This window comes from Lytechinus variegatus, chromosome 2 (assembly GCF_018143015.1).
Source record: "Lytechinus variegatus isolate NC3 chromosome 2, Lvar_3.0, whole genome shotgun sequence".
NCBI classification, from domain to species: Eukaryota; Metazoa; Echinodermata; class Echinoidea; order Temnopleuroida; family Toxopneustidae; genus Lytechinus; species Lytechinus variegatus.
The window spans coordinates 20,558,706-20,575,054 of record NC_054741.1 but is presented as its reverse complement, the minus strand read 5'-3'; the positions used below and the strand labels follow the sequence as shown (position 1 = coordinate 20,575,054).

General features: G+C 36.5%; 1 protein-coding gene across 1 annotated transcript; it reads right to left on the bottom strand.

The window, feature by feature from the left end:
- Positions 1-1,806: 1,806 nt before the first annotated feature.
- LOC121407535 (ubiquitin carboxyl-terminal hydrolase 10-like) lies at positions 1,807-16,015 on the bottom strand. The gene is made up of 14 exons (XM_041598668.1): positions 15,929-16,015; positions 14,095-14,181; positions 13,566-13,611; positions 11,377-12,483; positions 10,641-10,732; positions 10,055-10,161; positions 9,209-9,341; positions 8,192-8,303; positions 7,527-7,663; positions 6,298-6,423; positions 5,879-5,971; positions 4,982-5,126; positions 3,329-3,394; positions 1,807-2,637 (listed from the first exon to the last, which is right to left on the bottom strand). The coding sequence occupies exons 1-14, from the start codon at positions 15,950-15,952 to the stop codon at positions 2,432-2,434; spliced, it is 2,481 nt and encodes an 826-aa protein (XP_041454602.1). The 5' UTR covers positions 15,953-16,015; the 3' UTR covers positions 1,807-2,431.
- Between the last annotated feature and the right edge of the window lie 334 nt (positions 16,016-16,349).

Here is a 16,349-nt window from a genome sequence, read left to right as displayed (position 1 = left end):
AGCATGGGAAAATCATCCTGTTTGAAACATTGAGAAGCAATGACAGTTTTCAAATGTCTTCTGATATTTCAATATCACTTTGCTTGTTGAATTGTTAGAAAGAAGATATACATGTACATCAGTCATTAACTGGCCATTGGCTTGCCCAACAGAGATTACACAAGCATGAATGTTGGGGTTCTCTCAATATTTATACATTCACAACATATCTAATATACTTTAAATGGCTAGGAACAAGTGAACATACATGTACAAAACATGATATTTTTTCAAGTATTAATGTTTCCTAGGTGACATATCAATGATCAGTGACTATAATACACTTTTTAATGAAATGTATCACAAGGATGTTTTATTTATATTTATTGCTTGCAAAAATCTTCGCAGAGCTCTCAGTAACGAATTCCAATGAAAGAAAGCATTTTTTTTATTTATTTATTTTTCATTTTTATAATTATCCCCATCTAAGCAATTCGATCCATTGTGTATTTTGTCCATTCATTGTGTACTGTATTACACTACACAATGTATATAATAATATTCACATATATGCACTTTTTGACAAAATACATGCATGTGAATAATTGTTGGCAATGCCATAAGTGACACATTTTAAATGTGTTCACATCTCTTAGAAAGGCCCATCATCAAAGTTGCACATGATAAAATAAATGATAGAATAAAGATTTTTCACTCACAGACACACTATTGATATTATCTCTCAGAGTCGACTGTAACACTATATGATTTACACTATGTACAAATTTCATAAATCAACTAGTTTTCACTTTTCTCCCAAACTTTTCATTATTTTTACAATTAAATTCCTTCAAATCCAACTTTTATCATTTTACATGTACATGTACTGTTTAGTAATTAAATTTGAAATCAAAATCACAGGGAGAAAAGAAGAATAATAATTAGAAGGAAAATATAAATATCTTTAATTATACTGGATCAATATCATTTATTAGCTTTAAATATATATTACTTAAATATCTTCACGGAGCAATGTAGAAATCAGATTAAGTCAATGCTTGTACATACATATTATACAAAATATCTCATCAAAATTGAATTCACCATTCATTTCTTAACGTGTGATACCAACAACAAATCTATTCAAACAAATTCGCATCTACATGTAATAATCTGGAAGAAAAAGTAATTAGAGAAATAAAGTTGAAAGAGACAGTTTAAAGAGGGTTAATAACCCCTTCATCATATTACATAACAAATACATGTGAGCTTCACATTATTATGCGAGTTGCAATGAAGTCAGTGCGTAGAAGCATCACAAAAATAATTCAGTTAACCTTGACCTCTTTTGGGCCTGCCTTCTGGTTTACAAAATGAACCATCCTACTTATATAGTATACATATTTGCTCTTAAGTATTCTTACAGCTTATCTTTCTCAAGTGACACAGTTTCTATGTCTTGAAAAAAAAAAATGCCTCTACATACGTATTAGACCAATGACTGTGTCCACAAAGTAATGACAAGTTCTAATCATTCTTCAAACGAAAAATCAAGCTTTTCCTGTCAGAAGGGAAGAAAGCCTACTAACATATCAACTCAAATTATCATGCATCACACATATTCCTTTACATAGCAGTACAGTACTCTATTTTTACATTATCCCATCAACATAAAGAAGATGATTCATTTTACGTCTGCAGGAACTTGTCTTTTAAACCACCACTTGATGATGAAGTTTGATATAATTTGCTTTCTATTCCAATATTGCAAGGTGAGATTCAAATGGCACAAGATGATCTTCCTCTGAGCAACACAATTACAATGTAGTCAAATAGAGCCATCAGGGTAAAGGTGATTCCATAAAACTGCAATCTCCAAGACAAGTCAGGTTCCTTGAGCAGTCTGTTGATTTTGGAGAACATTTTTTTCTCTTTGCAAGTGACTGGGCAGATTCCAAATAATCAACACATGTACACCAACTGTAATTGATCATTGTAAAACTAATATATCACAGTTATGCAAAGCAGACATTTGCTTTCACACACTTCAATTTGCAACTTCCCGTTACCAGTCAGAGAGCTGGTGTCATCATCCAATGAGTAGGTCATAATCATAATCATCAAAAGAACATAGAACAACTTTCTGCAGCGATTCAGAAGTTTGTAATCGAGAGGATCCATTCTCACTATAGGCATCCCGTGCAACGTTCTCAATCACATCATATCGTTGTCAATCAAACAGAAAAGGAGGGAAAAAATAGCAAAGAAAATGCTTTAGAATTCTATAGCTGGCATAGAATTCAGAGCAAGTGTTTTGACCATGCTGTCAAAAAAAAAAATCATCAAAAATACATCCCTCAAAAGTGGCTCAACAGTAGTTCCTTTATCACCACAAAATTGAATTCCATTAATTATCTCCATACAAGTTGTCAATTCCAAGATTCATCCACTTTCATGAAGTTGTAGGTTTTGTAAGCAAGTCTTTCCTACGATAGAAGAGCAAGTAAGGTATACACGTTGATAGAGGCTTGGTAACTTGTAGGGCCTTGACCGGCTTGACGATACTATCATCACAACGGAGCCATCCACTGGATCCTACGTGATAGACATCTGTTATGTAATGACCTCCAGATGCTTCTTTGCCTGTGTGGTACACAACTACAATGAAAGGTAAAAACCAATGTTGATTTAGATTAAAGATAAATTCCAGTTCTGGTAACGATCTCAAAATGACTATTTACAGAATCTAATATAATGACCACTCAAGTGTCTGTTAGTATGAATAAAAATATGTGCCAAAGGATTCTGGAAGAAATTGTGTAATTGCTGAGAAATAAGCAAAATAAGCGCGGATTCGGTCACTTCCGTCGGGTCTTTATTCCAGCAATAATAATACACTGTCCCACGTGTGCCTATCTGTGTCGGTGATCTTCAGTGTGAACATTTTTCAGTGTAAATTTCAAGATTTCACAAAGTTCAGTTTATGTAACTGTACCAGATCTAGATCCTCGATGATATACTGACAATTAAGCCTGGTTTTACAGACTTTCTCATGAAATCAGTGTTTACTGCAACTACCGGCATTTCTCTTTAACAAGGCTACCTGCTTGATACAATCGTCCTTGTGATACATCACATGTGCTACAAATACGAGTCTTAAAGTTCATACTTGAATTCAGAGAAATGTTTAATGAAACAGATACCATATCTAAAGCAATCAATGACGCAATCAGAATAACAATAAATTGTTACAAGAAGAACTACCTACTGAGTTGCAGACTTTGGATGATATCAAGAGCATAATTCATGGAATGAACTGATTTATTTACTACTACTAAAAACAAGTTACCTGCAAAAAGCTTGTAAGTTCTTTGAACCCCTCCAATTCGAGACTTGGTGTTTGGAGAGATGAGGTCTGAAAAGAAATGGGAAGATATTCAAAGTAGGTCCCAATGTAAAGAAAATCAATTAAACATTGTCTGTTAAAAGTCATCGCATATCCTCATCACTCCCATGCTAATATGTTTCTTACACATATATAAAATCAAATAAAACCAGGGGCCTGTCTTACAAAGAGTTATGATTGATCCGATCCATCGCAACTATGGACGGCCAGAAACATCAACATCTATTATGCACGTTTGTTCAAAATATTTTCTAGCTATGATGTGTATTCATGCATTCATTATTTTCTTGAAAATTTACTGCGCTCTTCTTGCATACAAAAAACATTTTGCAAATTTGTCGTCGAAAAAAATTATGACAATGATGGATTTCCATCGGGTTCCGATTGATCGGATTAATTGAAACTCTTCGTAAGACAGGGCCCTGGTTTGAATTCCTGAAACAGAAAGTTTATCTGCTTCTTTTTATAGTAAACAACCATCACAATTCATATATATCTCAGCCAAATACTGTCTTATTCAATTTGCAACAATTTACTATTCTACACTGCATTTATTTATGTATATAAACACAAAGTTTGATCTTCTCCAGCTTCTTTCTTGTGATACAGATGCTTTGAGGTCTCTTTCTTATATTTGTGTGTACAATTTCACATGGACCTGGCAATGGAGGATTATATATTGTTACGGGGGTGCTGTGACAATGTTCAGCACCCCCAGTAACAATAGAATAATCCTCTGTGGGCAGGAGGGCCCTGCAATTTTCATGGCGAGAGGGAAAGGGGTTTTGCAAATCTTGGAAGAAGCAAGTAGACAAGTATAGAAGGGTTGTGATAGAAGATGCACTGGAGAGTAAGAAAGAAGTAAATCAAGCATCATTCATGAGAGAAAAAGATTTTTAACTTCTGATTCACCAATTCAACTATAAATATTCTTTTTTGTTGTTGTTGTCATGTCCCATTTATCATTGTCGCTGCACGGCAATTCCATTAAATATGTACATCCAAGGCCTATATTGGGGGATCTTACTGAAATGGTTTTTATCTCTGTTTTTTATTTAATAAGTTACCTGGGGTGGGCCTTTTTAGCCCCCTCAATAGTCTTTTATTATATATCTGTTGTGTGAAAGTTTTTACAGTGCCGCTCGCTGAATTTTTACATTTAAGTCTTGCACAACTTTGGAGAACAAATTTGTGAGGCCCAGGCACATGATTACGAAATTACACAAAATTATGTAAGTGCATTGTCAGACCAAAATTGCTCAAAATTGCTTGTATATCATTTAAAAAGTCAATAAAAAAATCTGTTTCATCTAAAATTCATATATGAGTGACTATTTTAAGTTTATTGAAAACAGTCATTTAGTCTGATGCTATTTATGACTGAAATAATATCCCTGATGAAAATCTCCTCCCAGGACTTTTAAGCTCGCAAAATAGCCCAGGTAACTTAGGGTTTAAAGCACTCCATAAACACAAACAACTGGGGTAGGGTTTACAAAAAGGTTGATTATTTTATGGAATTTCCCTACTGCCAAGCCTGTCATCCACCTCGTGTCTCATGTTAACAAGGAAGGTGCTTTCAAAACATTACTTTACCTTTATTGATTTCAATCTCCATGCCATAATCAATCTTCTTCATCAGTTTCTGGCATCCTCCTGACTTATCATAGAGGAACCTCTTCAGATGTAGAATGAGGACCGGTGGAAGTTCTTCAAGAGTGACCCGACGGAACGCTTCAACCTGCAAACGTTGTCCACAAATTGGCATTATGATCACAATGGAAGAATTATTTCCCCAATTCACAAAGAGTAGATATGACAACCATTTAAATATAGCATTGCAGCATTTGATGGTCTAAATATTTTTTCTTTCAGTTGTAATAAAATTTACTCAGAAATTTGGGGAGGGCAGTTTATTCTATATCTGCAATATACTGTAAAAAGGAAGAGTAGGCATCACCTTTAGCGGCATTTTTTACTATTCCATTCTGTAAAGCTACATCAACATATTCTTGTGCAAAATCAGAAACCTCAAATTTCCCTGATGTAACAAAGTGGGACTGAGTTTTTGACAAATCAACTTATATTTCAAAGAATGTTAACAACAAAGATCCTACATCAACTTTAGGGTCCTGTAACACAAAAGAGTAGCGACTGATTGTAAGCTTTATTTTTTATGATTAATTGTATAGTGTAGATAATGCAATCATTTGTAACAAAATGTTCTACAATGTTTGTTATCAATAAGCTTTGTGTTACTGCCCCCTGATCATTTTGCAGTAATTTTTAAGTAATCAGTAAACTGCTTTATGACACTGTCCTGGAGCTATGGAACATAATGGATACAAACTCGAAACCCAATGCCCGACTAGCCATTCCATTTTCAAAATCTATGGGAATCCTAGATATGCTCTGCACAACAACAAATTTCACAGACAATTTTGATCAAACTTGCATAAGAAATACAAAAATGATATCATATTAAGCACTCACTTCTTTCTTAGTCTTGTTTGACATGAATCCATGGACAGATTCCTTATTTCCAAGGTTATCCAAGGCTTCCTTCAGGTTCCAGATGTCTGGAGACTGAAGTTAATAAAGACCAATAAAAATACAACTTGGTTAATAAAAACATAGCATACTACATAGGTTTATTACATTTTGCAACAACAGAATATTTGCAGATATAATAAATTTCTTATCTGGTATCAATATGGTTACACAATGCACAAGCTGATCCTAGAAAGTCAAGTTAATCTGCTTTGGTAGAGGTATACATAAAAAAAATAATAAATGATGGCTGGATTTATAAAGCGTTTTTTGCCTGAGGATACACAGCGCTCGATATCATCACCCCAGCTTTAGCCGTGGTAATAATAGCAAATAGATGTCTTTAATACATGAAAACCTACCTGAATGTCTAGCTGGAGAGAGAAGAAAGGCTGCAGAGTAGCAGACTCTTTAGAGCCATGTTGATGAAGAGCAGATCTCATGATACCTCCAAAGATCTTAGAGAGAGGGGAACTTGAGAACTGGGCCTGTAAAGAGGGATGGATTCAAAGATCGGAACATAATTAGTGGAGAGTAGCAGGGGGATTCTAAATAATGCTCCCTCGAAACAGAATTGAACAATTTCACAGAATATGGTTCCAGTCCAGTTCTATAAGAACATTTTAATGTCTAAGAGGCAGTTGCCTAGTTGAACTTCTCACAGAATTACAGTTTCATTACAAAGTGGGCCTGACTTTTAAAAAGGCCCATTAATCCTTATATACTTTTTACAATGACTTACATGGGTCTAATTACTGCTTGTAAGTATAAGATTAATTTTGAATTGTAACTTGTACAAATATCTACAGGATTCCCAGCTTTTTTTTTTCCCTGATGAAGTTTAAAAATTCCCTGATAATTATTTACACCCATTCCCAGTTTTGCATGTTTTGCAAGTTGTTGCAGTGAATTACATGTATTTTCAGTATATAAACAATAATGTAATACTAATTAGTACCATCATAACTAGTCATTCAATGGATGTTGTTTTGATATGCAACAACACATAACAGACTCTGACTGACTACCATGCTTTCGACTTATGGGCTGATCAAAATTCTGATTTTTTCCCTCATTTGAGGCATTTTTCCCTGACTGGAAAAAAAAAGTAAAATAATTTTCCAAGAAATCCCTGATGGGCTGGGAACCCTGATTGAGAAAATAGTTAGCAAGTTAGGATAAAAGTTAATAACCAAGAAGCCTGTTCCACAACACAAGTGCAGTTTTATGGTCTTGCAGAGAGTTGAGTAGGCTAACTCCTATAGTTATAACCTATTCATTTGAATATGGTTGCATTTGTAAGAACAGATAACCACACACAGTGTTTAATGGACATGTCAAAAAGCCACATTGCATGTTCTTCGTACTCCTACAAGCTTGAAAGGGAAATGCAGACCTGTAAATGCGATGCAAGGAATTTCTACAAAATTTGCCAGAGATCACATGCACAGAGGTGCACTATGGGTTGTGTGACCAAACCAATAAATAGATCTGCCTACTAGTAGAAAATTTATTGAAAGACCGTAATGGTGGACAATTCACGGGTCTAAAGTGTACTTGGGGGGGGGGGGTTGACCGAGATCATAATCACCTTTCTTGTGATGCTGGACTTGTTCCGTGGTCCGACCTGCTCCCATTCATCATCATCATCACTACCTTCCTCCTGATGACCATTACCAACATCACCATTAGCAACTGCCACAGATGATGGGCCATTCTGTTTGGGATCTATTCATATCAAGAATGCATTCTAATAATAGTGACACATCTACCACACAATGACAAATATGGTAACATTTCAATATTTTGTATTAATCCACCAAGAGGAGCAGTTGGTGGTAAGGGAAGAGGAGAGAAAACTTAAATAATTAATGTATTCATACTTGGCCCTTCACCAAGCCAAATTATGCATCTCATTGAATTGACACCCTCCTGCCTCCAGATCATATGCATGCTATTTCATAATGAACATATGTCTTTCTTCTGAAGACAACCTGAAATGATACAGTGATTCAATGCAGCGGATGGCCAAGTACTTGTCAAGGATCCTTTATACAAAATTTATGCAAAATAACCACGGAAACATCATGTAGCATGGGAGAGGGGGGGTCCAACCAAAATTTTGATGGTTTGGTGAAATACAGTTATATTTCTTTAATCTACTGAGGGTTATTTTTCTCACATGTCTTGTCACATTGCTGTTCAGACACACAATGTTTGGGTGAATTTCATAATAACTTTATAATTCTTGCTTACCGATGGCATTAACGTCTTCTCCATTGTAAAGCTGAATGAGCGAAGTCATCTCATCATGGAGACCATTCAACAAGCATGACAAGAACTCTTCTGCATCCTCTTGGCGACCATGCTGCTCAGCAAACACATCATAATACATAGATCATAAAAACTTATTGACATGAGAAGGTACAGTGGTGCTAAAAAAGTAAATGAACCCCACCAGAAAGTGAAGACATTTTAAGTGTTCAAGTTCTGCCATGTTTATAGATAATTCTTTGTGAAGCAGAACCCTGTCCACAGGGATTATTCTATTGTTATTGAGGGTGCTGAGCATTGTCACAGCACCCCCCCTGATAATAGATAATCCTTTGTGGCCAGGTCCATGTTGTTAAGTCAGGTGATAAAATAGTAAGTTTGTTTCTATGGGCTTGTCAAACATCGTACTGTTGTTGTCTACATTCAACATTAAGCATGAAAAAGTGCTCTTGTGGTGGGGTTCATTAACTTTTTAGAACAAATGCACATATCAAATTGATCCACAATGTGCTGCACTAAGCCCAGGCCAGGTAAATGGGTACCGTTAGGAAGTAATTCCTCCTCAAAAACTTGCGAGTGCTGTGGTAGCCTAGATTAGCCAGGGTAATATAGGAGCATCTTGAGCACCTTACAAGGTGGATATATGGACTATACAAATATCCAAAATTATTATCATTGGGATTATTACAGTAGGTTTCATGGTACATGCACAAGTAGTTAACAGGGGACATTCCTTGATGTCAAGAACACTGGACAAAGGTTATATCTGGGTCCTGTAACACAACGGTTAGCAAATAATCATATACTTTATTTTCACGATTGATTGTACATTGTAGTCAATGGAATCGATCGTAGAAAAATGTTCTACGATCATTGACAATAAGGTTTCAATGTTATAACTGCACCATAGGGATGATTGTAAACATTGTAAATCTTCTAAATTTGACTCCATGACTTATTAAACACCAGAGATGACTTGACTTTGGTTGTGTGTCTTACCTTCACAGAAAGAGAAGTATTGGCAACAGAAAGCATTTGATAGATGACTGTTGGCTCGAAGCACGTACCAGGGCGCAGGTCTTGGGGTGAGCGCTTACCCTTTATCTCCTGAAACTCCTTCAGAAATTGATACCTGAAGTACAAGAGTATCGAACAAGAAATAATTGACTCTTTCTATTCTATATGTAATTCCATCACACATACTATCACCTATAAATATTGAAGATATGATTCTATTTTTATAATTAAATTTATTAAATGGCAAAATAACATGACTAGAACTTTCTTAACAAAGTGGAGCACCTCTGGCAGTCACGTATCCATTAATTACGATATTCAATATAGCAGCAGTGCTGACTTGAAAACTATAGAATGAGCATTAACAAAAACTACCAAGCGCCTATAGTCTCACAAAACTACATCCTGATATTGTACATCTTTGTCAACTTTTGTCACATTGCCTCCATTAAATCATCCAGATGACTACTGTTAGAATCATCACTATCATCACTATCACTATAATCATCATCATTATTACCATCACCATCGTCATCATCGATCCACCACCATCGTACCACAACCATCATCATCGTCTTCATCACCATCATCATCATCATAATTACTATTATCATATACATAATCATCATCCCCATCCCCACCATAACCACCATTACAAGATCGCATCAACATCACCTAAAATTGTTTTTACCATCACAACTGATATCATTCCTTTCATTGTCATCATCACAACCCTCTCCTTTTGGAAATAGCAACCCGAAATGAGCTTCCTCAGGTGCGGCTATGTTTAACAATGGTCTTGAGTTTAAGATCTACAGTGTTACTTACATGGCATCCAGCATGGGGGTTGAGCTTGACTTGCGTACTCCATGGTTGAGAGGCATATTCTTCATAATGTGATAGAATGGTGGGCAAGATAATAATGCTTGAAGAATCTGTATCGAATCAGTCAAAGGAATCACCACAAATATGCAAAGCTCTACAACACAACTTTCTCCTACAAATAAAACAAGTGAATAATCTGCCCAATTTAATCAGATCTAGAGGTTAAAGTACGCAGATAATAATGTTTGACAAAATGAAGTATCTGCCTATCAGCAATGTAAACAAGTTAATGATTCACACAACATGAAAGCATTTTAAAAAGTCAAAGATATCACTATACTTGCCCCCCCCTTCTCCTCCAAGCATGGAATTAAATGAATGTGTACCCAGGTATTAAGGAATTGTTTGAATGCTGCCCTTATTACACTTTATTGGCTGGCAGAGTTACGGCAGTATAATTTGGAGCAGCATGAGCACCGTGTATACGTACATGTATAGTGCACAATTGAACAATATAAAGCATCTACTTCCATTTCTTCATTGTAATTACTAGTATTCATATCATCCAATGATGTTTATAAGAGGATACACTGTTGATGTAGCACCAGTTGGCTGTATTAATGAGACCACGTGGCTGCAGGTTCATGGGATGGTGTGACGGGATCACTTTATTCAAGTGTTCTGGGGAAAAAATCAAAACAGTAGAAACATGAAAATATAAAATTTCATCAAGACTAGGTTTGGGTTGACCCATAGCTTTTATTGACTGGTGACCGCTAAAATTAAAAAAAGAATTCAGTGTTACCACAGATTTTCAAAATCAACTGCTACAAGGCCTATACTTCCTTATCTATATATATCAAAACTTTCACATGACATAAAATTTCTGAACCTTTAATCAACCAAGTGGAGCTATAAAAATCATAGTATTGAGATTACTCCATTTTCTTGCTAGAATTTATTGGCACGATATGGATCTAGATGATGATATATAAGTCTAAAAGTATTGGTAGTTGATATTCTAACTAAATTTCTTACGTATTTTAGTAATCCACCAGTCTGGAAAAAATTGCATCATTGACCGGTGGAATCGGTCGGTCACCTATGGACCGCCCACTTTGACTCGGCTCTTATCGATCAAAGTGCCTGTAAACAAAAGGGTCATTCAGGTCCATAACTTGCGGTGGTTCTAGATGTGATAGATGATATATTCTCAGTTTCATGTAGTCGTAATATTTGCCTCTGTGATTATTCTCAAGACTTCAAATTGACTTAAATGAAAACTTTAATCTTGAATATTTCATGATTTTAAAATAGATCCTTACCTCCTAATCTCTTGGCATGTGGATCTTTATCAGTTGTGACCAAAGAAATGGAACCATCATCTGACTCCTCTCCAGGAGATGGCTCAGTGACAACACTGATAGCCACATATGGTGCACTGGGTGGCTGTCCTTGACCTCCAGAGCTTCCTTTGAAGAGACTTGCCCAAGATTTGACTGCAGGAGGAGCAGCAGAGGCCGGTGCTGCAGCTGGCTGTTCACCAGATCCTTCTGCCGTAGCAGTAGGAAAGCTCTCATCAAGGGAAGTACCGCTTTGCACATTTGGTGTTGTATTCTCAATGGGTGATATGTGTATGGTGGGGACAGGTGGCTCAATGGAAGCAACGTCATTGTCTTGCTCGGTATTGGCAAGATCATTGTTCACATTGCCATCATCTACATCCACAGTCTCTACAGCAGGCATGTTAACACTAACACATGATGGCACAGATTCCTCATTATAATCTGATGTGATTTGTTTATCATCAGACATATCTGCTGTTCTTGTAGGCACATAGCTAGTGCTTGGATATACCGATTCAATATATGAATTAGTTCTCTCTGTGCTCTTTTCATCTGCATTATATTCATAACTGAGAGCAGGGGCGGCATTCACTTCAGATGTGTATTGATTCTGCTCGACAGGTGCTGATGGGGGAACATACTCTACCGTCCCACCATATCTAGAGTCCTCTTTTGCACTTCCACTATCAGCCCCGCTATCGTTGTCCAAGCTACCCTGCACACGATCATAGTAGCTTTTGTAGTACTCTGGATCACGCTTTTTCTTGTTGCGTCTCTTCTTGAGGCCTTGTTCCTGTTGTTGGTCGGTACCGTCGACCCCGGCAGAGCTGTGGTCCAGGGGTTCAGAGGCTGCAACCCCAGCTGACTGGTTGACCCACTGCTGAGAATGGACTTCTGGATATTCCCTGGTGACTAGTACACCTGTGCTGGAGGAATTGTTGGCCAAGTCATGGTGACAGTTTTGACGACCATCGTAGCAAAGCTCCGATGTAGCAACATTGTTACCAACAACTGGAGTACTCTGTAGTATTGGCTGTTTCAAGAAAGCTTGCTGGCTGAGGGTACAGTTAGCACTACCAACATTTCCTGCAAATCATGAAAGGAGAAGAGATCATCCAAAACACCTTGCTTTAATAAGACAAAACAAGTGGATCGCCTCTGGCAGTCTTGCCTGGATTACGCGATTCAATATAGCAGTAGTGCTGACTTTGAAAGCAACTATTGAATAATTGTTCACAGAAAACATCATTCATATGATAATTAAACAGTATATTCATTTACCCTTAATGACCTTTGACCATGAGCATGTGACCTAAGACTCGTGCAAAACAATAAGTGATACTCTATTACCCTTCAGTTATGACAGCAATTCAACAATACCCCCAACATGGCCAAATTTCATTGACCTAAAATGACATTTTACAATGGTCATGTGACCTAAAACTCACACAAGATGTTAAATGATACTTGATTACTCTATGTTTTAGTTTTATGAACTAGATCCATAAACTTTCAAGGTTATGATAGCAATTCTATATATACTCCCAACATGGCCAAATTCTTTTGACCCTATATGACCTTTGACCTTGGTCATGTGACCTGAAACTCGCACAGGATGTTTAGTGATACTTGATTGATCTTATGTCCAAGTTTTATGTACTACATCCAAAAACTTTCTAATTTATGACATTTAAAAAAACTTAACCTTGGTTAAGATTTCATGTTGACGCTGCCGCCGTCGGAAAAGCGGCGCCTATAATAGTATCGCTCTGCTATGCAAGCGAGACCATACATGTAAGTGCTATGGAATCAAAATATAAATAAAGACACAAAAATAAGCACACACGTGTACAAGATTAAATGGCACTTTGTCGAAGGTGATGGTAAAGGCGAGTCTCTGAGCATAACTCAGACCAATAAATCACACCTGATTGATGCCAACCATTTTCTCAAAACACTTCAAAGATATTAATATGCCAATTACAATTTATTTCACATGTATGTAATAAAAGTACAATATACTGTAACATGCCTTAGCCTCAAACCTTGCATTTCAAGTTGAGGGCTTTTGCAACTCTGCTATGATATCTTGACACATCTGGTCATTACATGTATGGAAAAACAAAATTACACATACAAGCACACACACATTTTTTTTTAAACCTTACCACTTGGCACACTGCTCCTACCGATGCTTTTATCATCCCATGGAAACTGTGTGAAAGAAAGTTACATTTGCAAATCAATATCATTCTATTAAGGAGGTACTATAATTTCAGATTTGTTTAAATTGAATAAAAACAAAAAAATGCTGAACACTTGATCAAAATCAGATAAGAAGAAAAATAACATTTTTCAGCTTTGCAAACTTTTAAATTAGTGAACAACATACACAAGTATGTCTTACATGTAAGCCCATCTTCCTGGACTCAAGAATCTAATTGCTTGGTACTCCGATTTACTATTAAAATGACAATTACATTTTTTCAAATGAAAGAGGATATGATAAGAAAAAAATCCTGGAAGTATATTCAAAGGACCCTTTTGTCAACATGACTTATGATTTACGAAATTACAATGGAAGATTATACACTACTAAAATGTTAAATGACAGCAAAGGTAATGGCATCTGTGATAATTTTATGACACTTGACTTAAATGTTTTGTGACTTTATACATTATCTTTCCCCAATTTACCTCTACATCAGAGCTTTGCAGGGGTTCCTGGAAGATGGCTTGATATTCCTCCAAGCAAAGAGCACTGAAGTCTCCAAACGTTACTTCCTGTCATACAAAAAAAAATTAATCTGTATAACAGCATGCTTAGTATGCCTTTTCATCATGTTTGAGCATCTTACAGGAAATCTTTAGTGAATTCAGAGCACAGAAATTTTAAAAAACAAATATGTGATAGGCCTACTGCCTACATCACAGCTCAAATGACTTTCACATCGAGCCAAAGTGGCAAAGTCCAACTTCACCCAACAAGCATAACACTGACAATTCAATCAAAATCGGATGTGAAATAAGAAAGTTATATTTCAAAGTTTCACTAAATTTCATAAAACTGTTATATGCACACCCTGGTCGGTATACAAATGAGGAGACTGATGACATCATCCACTCACTATTTATTTTGTACAGTATTTTATTACATGAAATATTGTAATATTCTCCTCATTGTTAGATGAAACGATTAATTCCTCACTGAGCATGTGGAATTAGCATTGTTTAATATTATCTGGTTCAGTCTAGTTGGTCCTCATTGAAAAATCTGTAAAAAATGAAATATTGTATAATTCAAACAATAAAAAAAACAAAAGAAATAGTGAGGGACATCATCGTCTGTCTCATTTGCATGTAACTGAGTTGTGCTTATCACTGTTTTGTGAAAAATAAGTGAAACTTTAAAATGTCATAACTTTTTTATTTTACATCTTATTTTGATGAAACTTTCAATGTTATGCTAGTTTGATATTTCTCTATTTAATCAAATCAACATTTTTCTGGGGTGGACTTGACCTTGACCAAGTTGGCAGCTCTACAGCCAACTTGGATTAAAAATCAAAACGATAAGTTTTCTCCTACCCCAGTCTCGATTAGCCATTTTGTTACGATTCATAACAAAAATGGCCGATCGAGACTGGGGTAGGATAACTTTTCGTTTTTTTGAGGTTCCAGTTTGTGCCCAGATGTCAGGAAACTGCCACTCGTTAGACTTTCATCCATATAATCGTGGTAAGTGCTTGATTTCTGTTTTAACTATTTATTCGGAGAATTATTTTGACCATACTTCACGCTAGTCAGGTGAGTATGGTCAATTACACGTAAGGTCCTGGGCTCCCGCCCACTATGCGGGCGGGAGTTCCCTGGGTGGATCCATGACATTTGCCTAGGCGACAATTGCTCCAATGGAAAGTCTGCACATTAAGCGAACCAGAACACTTAACCTCAAAAACTAAATTTAAATAAACTATAATCCTAATCTTTACATCATTCTGGACAAAAAACTATTACTATCCTCTCTCTAATTCTATGACCTCTGAGATATTGTCGTGTCACCCCCTGGGTTACTCAAAATGGGAATAAAACGTTTTGGGACGAGATGATTTTTTTTTTTTTTGCTTGTCAAATTTTCCAGATCCTTGTCCCCCTACCTTTTTGGGAGATTTCCGCCCCTGATTTCAAGTGAAGTTTCATCAATTTTTAGTACAAAATGTTAGGAAATATTATAGAGAACAAAATAGAAGATGATTACAACTATTGAATACATATTCTAGTGTAATCCAAAGACAAAAAAGAAGGCTTCAAAAACAAAAGTATTTGGACACCCGACTCCCATCCTACAGTACAGTTCACACACACAGTCGCAGATCAGCAAAAACAGGAGTGGACGAGTGCACACAGCTGTAGCAAACAGCAGAAAAATACCGTTTCTCGACAATGTATCACATGTATTTGAATTGAAAATATACTCAACACGAAACATATGCATCGGTGGAAAATCTAAACGTTTCTTGAGATACTTTACCTCGGCAGATGCAGCCATTCTCATTGATTTTAAGAGTCATGCTTCACACATATAAGTCGCCATTTTGTGGGCTCTTCTTATTTGCGCTTGCGCATATGTGCGCAGGATCAGCGGAGCTAGCGAGCTGAGCGAGCTAGCTCGCTCGCTCGATCGCGAGCCCGAGAGCGAGAGAAAGATCCCCACCCCCCCCCCACCGCTCCAGCCCCAGGGGCGGATCCAGCCTTCGCCAATAAGGGGGGCGAAGATTTTTGGTTTCTTTGAAGGGGTAGTCCTAATAGTCATCAACATAATTTATATAATGTGAGTGCGAAGCGCGGTGCAGCTATTTTTTTTAAATCATGCATTCTGGGCAATGATTCCTATCCTGAAAAAGATGTGTATGAAACTAAATAATTACTACAAACGCGAAGCGCGAGCAGAA